Source organism: Pseudoliparis swirei, chromosome 13 (genome assembly GCF_029220125.1).
Source record: "Pseudoliparis swirei isolate HS2019 ecotype Mariana Trench chromosome 13, NWPU_hadal_v1, whole genome shotgun sequence".
Taxonomy (NCBI): domain Eukaryota; kingdom Metazoa; phylum Chordata; class Actinopteri; order Perciformes; family Liparidae; genus Pseudoliparis; species Pseudoliparis swirei.
Window position 1 is genome coordinate 11,133,240 of NC_079400.1, and position 7,972 is coordinate 11,141,211.

Genomic DNA, 7,972 nt, shown 5'->3' on the forward strand with positions numbered 1-7,972 from the left:
CCACTGTGAGTGTGCCAGTACGTCGTGTTGAAAAATGTGTGTGTGTGAGTGTGTGTGTGTGTGTTTGGTAATTGTACTATATGATGTTGCACTGTAGGTTGTCTTAAAACAGGAATGCATGTTTTAGAGATAGAGGAGAATAACTACCAGGTTGAACGCCCAATCACACTTTTTCTCTGTATTTACATCAATCAGGATAAACAAAACAAAAAAAGAAATCAGTGAATATTTATTGTTTATATTGTACATTTTCAGAATATATGACACATGACGAATCGGATCGTATTTTGTATCTACGGGAGAGCTATAAAGACACTATGTCCTCCAGATAGAATACAGTAGATGCTGTCAGGGAGCTAATGAACACTTGAGATATAGGTACAAGATGAAAGGGTTGGGATGGCTTTGGAAAACGTCAAAGGCAAAAAGGAAAAACCCAAAGTCACGACACATTAAGTGGGATTTTTAATTTTTCCATATGCAGTCATTTAAGTTGGAAGAACGTGGAGCTGAATCCACAGAGAGACGATGAAGCCTGCAGTCTGCCAACAGAACATTCGCTCAAATTAATTAATGTTATCGGTTGTCCTGGCTGGAGTTTAGCCAATCAGAGCTGCTGCTGCTGCTGTGGGTTGGACTTTGATTATAGGATCCCTGTGGAGTTTTCTTGTAAATGAACAAAGGTCATCTTTACATTCAGTGTTTCTTTTACATTCAGTGTTTCCCGCCACTTTTTATATTTTTTATATCTTGCAGTCTTTGGCTTCCTTGCACATTACTGCCACTAACTGGCTCAGCGGGAAATGCAAACGCAATTTTTTTTCCAACAAAATTATATTGGTTGTGTTGTGTTCACCGTCGCTCAAATACAACATGGACGCCCCCATTTGAACCAAACCGGCAACTACCGGTGCTGAGAAATGGAGCCAAAGAGTCGGTGACACAAACTGCAGTTCCTCAATTGGTCAATTGAGCCTCTAACGGCGAGATAATCCCCATAGACCTCCATTTTTAAATGACAAATTTACATCCTGGTACACAAAACAGATTTTAATCTCTAAAGATAATAACTGTAATTAACTGAATAACTGAATTTGTAGATAATTCACCTCTTTACATGATATTAAGGTTCAAGGAGGGGCGTGGCCTCTGTGATTGACAGATGCATACAGACTACATACATATATTACACAGTCTATCTATGGTAATAACGTTGCTCCATCAAGATGCTCGTGGTGCCTAATGTTCAGGTGTCACTACCTACAATTAAAAGAGCACCGTCCTTAAGCAATCACAAAATGGAAATTTCAAATATTAAGGCAATAAACGTAAATGTAAAATTGAAGATTCATTTTTAGAATATTTTTTCTTAAAAAGGTATTTTTAATTGGATTATGAATTTAACAGATGGGAGCAAGTGAAACGATCTTAAAAAACACCACTTTGTTCACATTATTATTATTTAAATTAATCTTAGTCTTAGTCTTCCTGTTTGTGTCACATGATAAGTCTAGTTCTCTCTCTCTCTCTCTCTCTCTCTCTTTTTGGCTCTGTTTTTGGTCTCCACCACCACCCGAGGTGAATGTCGGTCTCTTTCGCTACTAAACTCTCCACGATGTCCACCAGCTCGTCTCTAACTGGGTCAGACTGCTAGCCGACAACATTTAACAAAACGCTGCGTTGAATCATTACCGTTAAACCGGCGGTCTCCGCTGGCACACTTCAGGCTTCGTCCGTGACGTTCTGTGACGAACATCTGGAGAACCATCCTCGATAAGTCGTCCTGCCCTGAGGTATAACAACAACCCATCATATCGTAACAAAGAACTGAACTCAGTCACTCTCGCAGAAGAAAAAAGGTGCTTTATTTTACCCCAAAACAAGCGCGCTTTTCTTTCGGGTTTCGGTGTCAGGCACCCTGTCTGATGATGCTGATATTTTGAGTCTATACAAGTGAACCAGAGGCAAGTGCAAAGATATGTGTATATGTGTTTATTTTGATGAGAGTATTTATACAGATATATTTCTGAATACTTTTTACTAGGTCTTAAGAGTTTTGATTGTGAATCTCATCTGAAGATGAAGAGAAAAAAAATGTAAATGAAACGCGGGACCAGAAGCTCCGCCGCTGTCGTATGGAAACCTGCTTTTCGGGAATCGGGAGGTTTAAAGAGAAAACTTGAAAAATCAATAAAACTGGAGTGGCGAGGTTTTGCATACGACGGCGGCGCGTTTGTTATTTGCCTTCGTGGGTTTTGTTGAGACTTGTCCAGATTTGAGAGAACACCCGCGACACATGGCCTCACCGCCACTGTGCCGCCGCCCTCTTTTCTTTAAAGTGCGACATTATTCACAGGACTTTTGTAAATACCATTCTGTATATAGTGGCGGGGGGAGAAATTTAAATATATGAAAATGCTGTACTGAAAAATATAAATGACAATGAACGTTATATGACATTATAATGTTGCCGGTTGTAGCACAATATTCACACAAGATAACATTGAGTAGAATGTAGATTTTCTAAATAGGAAACAGCTGATCGTGCTTCTTCTTGCAGAATTAACCTCTTGAACCCTGATTTTAGCTCCACAGCGTGAAGTAATGTTGCTTTTTAGATTCTTCATTTTGCCTGTTGCAACGCATCGCTGCGGCAACGTTACATTTAATGGAAAAAGTCAAGATGATCCCATTTTATACATTTTTCAACAGTGCAACGTGTTTGATAAAATAAAAATAAAGTAAAACAAATCTTGCGATCTTGTTAAGAATTTAAACTGTAATGTTTGTCCCCTCGAGCTGCAGCTGCAACGATGGATCAGTCACATGACCCCTTTCGGTTTAAGAGGATAAAAGAGACAGAGTTGATGTTTTATCGTTAGTTAAAATTCACAATTAAACACAACGATCGTTATTTTGCCCCACGGTATTTTCCAAACTAAAGATTAGTTTCATTATCAATTAGTCTGCTGATTATCTTTCTTAATCGCCAAAGAAAATATCAAAAGAATACATTAACGGTGAATCAGTTATCAACTTTTTAAAAGTTTCTTATAATTTTCTGTCACTCAAATAAACTTTTAAACAACTAAAAGTCCAATTCATGCCAATTGTTCAATCAGATCCTCAAGCTGAGGTTCAAATCACGACGTCCGTTATTTATTATTTTAATATTCAAAGAAAAACTGACCACGAACAACAACAAAAAGAAGAGTTTCTGCGCTGTCTTTGTCTGGTTTTCTGCGTTTACAACATGCCACTCTTTGTTTTTTCTACATCAGGGTTTCGGAGCGAGCATTGTACATACGCTCTCCATCAAACACAACTTTATGAACAATAAACACGCCCGTCGAGCAGAGACGGCTTCCAGTATTACAGCTTCTGCTAGCATGTCCTTTGAGCACCGAAATACGAAGGCCTTTCTTTTCTGTCTTTTCTACGCGGATAGGTGGAATGTATCGGTGATCGGAGAAGTTCACCTCGTAGGTCGTAATGAAGGCGGTTGTGTGTGTTGTGGATATAGTAATTAAACAAAGAAGAAGGTATTTGATATAAGAAAAGTGTGTTATGACCGATTTTGGGGAGGGTAGTGTTTGAGGAGGGTTTGGGGGTGGGGGTTTGATTCGACATTGTCCCATGTGAAACTCGGCAGCATGCTTTTTAAACCATGCCTCTGAAATATGTCTTTGTTGGTCCTATATATAAATGTGCTTGTATTTATTTTTTATAAGTGAATAGATCAAACTTTATAAAAGAAGAATAATTCCGGGCCGCCCTTCAACCTTTTTTTATTTGTTTGTTGTTTTTAAGTCGGACTAAGTTTGAAACAATCATGATTTAGTTTTTCTTCTGTTGTTCCATGAAAACCGAACGTCTCACTCTTTTTTTATCTCTCGCAAATAAGAACGAGCACACCTGGCCACCGTCAGGTGATCAATCAACTGACGTGATGGGAGCGAAGACGCTTCAAAAGACTGAAAATCGAAAGAAACGTCCGTGTGACTTTACACTGAAATCGTGCTGCAAAAAAAAAAGAAGAAAAAAAATCCCGCCGAACCGGTTTGTTTTTTCTCGTAAACAGTTCGTAGACTACACTGTGGTGCATGCAACCATTGCAAATCCAATCGTCCTTTTTTTTGTTTGCTTTAAGTAATGAGGGCCAAAATAAAAAAAGGGAACATGTGAGAGACTTTCAGGGTCTTTGTGTACAAACTGTTGTGACGCTGTGGACTCTTTAGCCGTTTGAAGCGAAGAGGAAATGTTTCTTGTTTCTTGGACACGCTTTGCTCACCAGGTGGAACACAGTGTAAAGTAGAAATGAAATTAACCTCATCCGAATGTTGAAACTATTAAAAAAGTTTTTTTCTATATTACTCTGGATATTCTGTGCTTTTGTTGTAAATGTGGTGTTTCACTCAAACAAGTTTTACATCTTTTTTAAATCAAAGAAAAGAAGCATTTTGTGCGACAAGTATTTTTACAAGTGGTAAAACCGTTGCAGGTCACACCTGGGGCGCTTCAGTGAAGGCCGAACGCTTCCGGTTGCTAATTAGCACTCAATACAAGTCTAGCTGAGGCTGATGGGAACCAAAGTCCTGCAGGAGGAAAAAAAATAATTTAAAATTCACCCTCTGGGGTACATGAGTACAAAACAATGAAAGATGACGTCGTGACAATGCATTCAATCGTAGTGGAGATATTCCAGTCTGGATTGAAGTGGCATCGGTCCCAGTGTCACCGGTATAAACCAGTAGGATGTAGGTTTAATAATAAGACGATAAGAATAACAGGGTTCCCCACCTTGAATCGTTAAACTGTCGCGAGGCAGCTGCTTCGCGCGACTCGTCCTGTGGGGACAACGTGGCCGACTGAGTCTCCGTGTGTCGCTTTCAACGAGACTATCCCAAATATAATCTGAGGATTAAATGGCGGATCTCAGGAAAACACATTGGTTCGCCTCGTACCGGCGCTGGCGCAGATGTTGATGGGCGAGTTGTACATCTGCAGGTGTTGTCGTGGAGTCTGGAGCTCGTCTCGAGTCAACAGCTTGTGGAGGACCGTCTGAGAGACGACGAGCTCCGGAGCCTCGTCCAGCATCGCCCCGGGATCCTCGGGGAGGAAAACAAAACCCATAGAAACGGAATCAAACTGTAACTTCATGTGAAAAGTAGAACACACCTTCTGGGAGGCTTCGAGGCGTTCGCCCAGCGTCTGCAGCGCCGACAGGACGGCGCACACCAGACTCTCGGTGCTCTCCTCCTCTTCCTCTCCTCCTCTGGAGACGCCGGCCCACTGATCCGCATCGAGCACCTTCAGCCAAACGACGCAGAAAACCCTGAAGATGAGCGCCTCGATGGACGCTAATGGAGGAGCTTTCATTTGTATTTGACTCGAAGGCCAGAAGGTAGAACGACACACACCTTGTGGCTCCACTTTGGAAACAGCCGGCTCTGAGGGTCATGGGCCAAGAACACCACCTTGGGAGCTTCCATGAAGGCGCTGACGAGGGGTGGGGTAGAAATGATGAGTGCTTTCATAAAGCAATAACAGGCTGTGTAGACGTGTCTCTATCCTACAGGCGCCTCATGAAGACGCACAGGGGCGTGGATCGTAGAGATGGTAGTGGACCGTCATTACCCGTCTGGCTGCTGCATGTCTTTCAGAACAGAAACCAGGACGTCCCTCGACGACTGGAAGAGAGCGGAGTGGGAAAAAAAAAACCTTCAGTGCACGATGTCACGCGTCACATCTCCAAACGGGAGACTACTTACTTCGATGACATGCAGCAGGCAGGACGGGTAGACCAGCAGCAGGCCCGTCATGGGATCCAATATGTACTGTTTGCTGAGCTGGAAGTTGAGTTTTTCGTAATGAGCTGCGTGGAAACAAAGGACAGAACAGTTTGTGGCGGAGGTTATAAACATTTCCCCCGGGGGGCTTTTATTGTGGACTTTTTGTGGGAAATTCCTCGAGCAACAACCACACAAAGCTCGTACAGGGAAGCCCCGCAGACTCATCCACACTGAGATTTCGGAAAGCTATGAGAAAAAAAACATAAACAAGGGAAACTGCAGGACATTTTTGTGATTTTAAGAGTTGGAAAAGTGATGTTTCTCTGCATATTCTACCGTATTGTTGGCAAATAGTGCAGATCTATACATTTAGAACATCAATTCCCATCACCCTTCGCTCCCCCTGAAGGACAACTGGATTAAACTGGCATCACGGTGATTAGTTCATTGATTCTAGTGAAGGGGATCCTGTCAGAATGGGAAAGCGCTGCCCAGTTGTCAGGCTTGAAGGTAAATTGCTGGCTGACCTCCCGGTTCTGTCCTGTCATCAAGGTCGTGGGGGAGCCGAGCGATCACTATCAGCCGCTGGAGGACGATCCTCTGTGGACGAGACGGGGAGTTAAAGTGTGAGAAAGTCCTGCAGGTAGAACATGGACTAAACACAGGATCATTTCAACAAATATTGAGTTTCTTGACGTGCGTATTGCACGTTGCATTTCTAGATCTTGGAATGAAATAGTGAAACAATGATCTAGAGCTTCAAAGATCATCTGTTATTTTAAACGAACCGCATCCTCCTCCACATCCGTCCTCTGTGCCATGAGCTGGTGAAATAAAGTAGTCCCAGTGTCCTCTTTCTGATCCTCTGCTCTCATTTCCTCCATCTTTCCTTCTCTACGTCCAGTTCCAGCCCCGAGTGAGTGGAGCCTTTTAGCGAGCAGTGTTTATACGAGCGTATCTCCTGGAAACCTATTGTTCCCCCGGAGAGCCTTGTACTTCAGGAAATGTAAGCCGGTGGGAGGACGCCAGGGGACGCAGAACTGTATCTGCTCTAAAGCTCTCACACAATAAATGATTGGAGGGGAAATTACACATTTCTGATTTGGTTTAGTCTGAAAGAAAATATGAAAACTCAATTTCAATGTCATCCAACGCTCAGTGTATGTCAGCATCTTCTACACTCATTACTTGCATGTTTACTTAAATTGTAATCTGAGTGATTATCACTCTAATTGGTCATTTGCTATTACAACTAATTAAATGTCATCCTTCTCGCAAAATTACTTTAATTCAAATGTGGAATCAGTAGGAGTGTTATGAGTGTAAAACACTGTTGTGTCTTCTTTTATGCTTTCAAACAACCATATTCAAGCACTAAAATATGTTTTATGTATATATATATGTAGGATGACAATCTAAATAATGTAAATAATAACTTGGGAAATTATTAAATAAAAAATAAATGTATACAAAATTGGTGAAAGTAATTTGTGGAATATATATATATATATATATATATATATAAATGTTTATTTTTATATTGCATATCTACTATTTTCAAATCATTATATTTGACAATTTAATTCAATTCAGTTTATTTTGAATAGCCCAATATCACAAATTACAATTAGCCTCAGAGGGCTTTATAATCTACACATAGACATCCCTGACCTTTGACCTCACATCGGATCAGGAAAAACTCCCAAGAAATATAAAAAACCCTTTCACAGGGAAAATAAAGGGAAGACACCTTCAGGAGAGCAACAGAGGAGGATCCTTCTCCAGGATGAACAGAATAATAGATGTCATGTGACCAGAAGGAATCATTACACAGTGTCGCGATATCTCATGAAAGAAGACTGTCACGTGGTCAACATTACTTCATGACCAGTAGCGCTAGAAGGCACGAACCTCTCTCATTTCCCTGTGAAACACGTCAAACATGGTCGCTGGGTTTTCTTCGTTGTCATCCTCTGTTGTGTTTCCCAAAGAAAGGTTTCGGCTTCTCTGCGACGCCATGAACGGAAGTATAAAAAGATGAATTAACCTCTATAAACCTGGACCGTTACCGTTAGGAGGGCTCTGTGCGGGTTACCGTGGCAACACGGCGTCACAAGACGGAAGCGGGCGCAGTTCAGAGCATTACAAAATAAAATAAATTAATAGAAATGGTCCAAAAA

The 7,972-nt window shown here is 41.4% G+C and overlaps 1 protein-coding gene across 2 annotated transcripts; it reads right to left on the bottom strand.

Moving 5' to 3' along the window:
• Window positions 1–215: 215 nt before the first annotated feature.
• On the bottom strand, window positions 216–7,873 carry LOC130203262 (testis-expressed protein 47). 2 transcript variants are annotated; one of them, XM_056429251.1, is made up of 9 exons: window positions 7,704–7,873; window positions 6,320–6,392; window positions 5,772–5,875; window positions 5,638–5,690; window positions 5,421–5,499; window positions 5,179–5,310; window positions 4,965–5,109; window positions 4,801–4,847; window positions 216–4,595 (listed from the first exon to the last, which is right to left on the bottom strand). In XM_056429251.1, the coding sequence occupies exons 1-8, from the start codon at window positions 7,809–7,811 to the stop codon at window positions 4,810–4,812; spliced, it is 732 nt and encodes a 243-aa protein (XP_056285226.1). In that variant the 5' UTR covers window positions 7,812–7,873; the 3' UTR covers window positions 216–4,595; window positions 4,801–4,809. The 2 variants fall into 2 exon arrangements, with proteins under 2 accessions (XP_056285226.1, XP_056285225.1); XM_056429250.1 differs by having other exon boundaries at window positions 4,965–5,310.
• Between the last annotated feature and the right edge of the window lie 99 nt (window positions 7,874–7,972).

Bases quoted from the DNA above. Each gene is read 5' to 3' on its own strand.
- LOC130203262 (XM_056429250.1), bottom strand. From the start codon at position 7,811: ATGGCGTCGCAGAGAAGCCGAAACCTTTCTTTGGGAAACACAACAGAG. The intron at 6,393-7,703 runs GTTCGTGCCTTC...TCTCGTCCACAG, and splicing joins TTCACAGGGAAATGAGAGAG to AGGATCGTCCTCCAGCGGCT. The intron at 5,876-6,319 runs GTCAGCCAGCAA...GTTTCCACGCAG, and splicing joins TGACAGGACAGAACCGGGAG to CTCATTACGAAAAACTCAAC.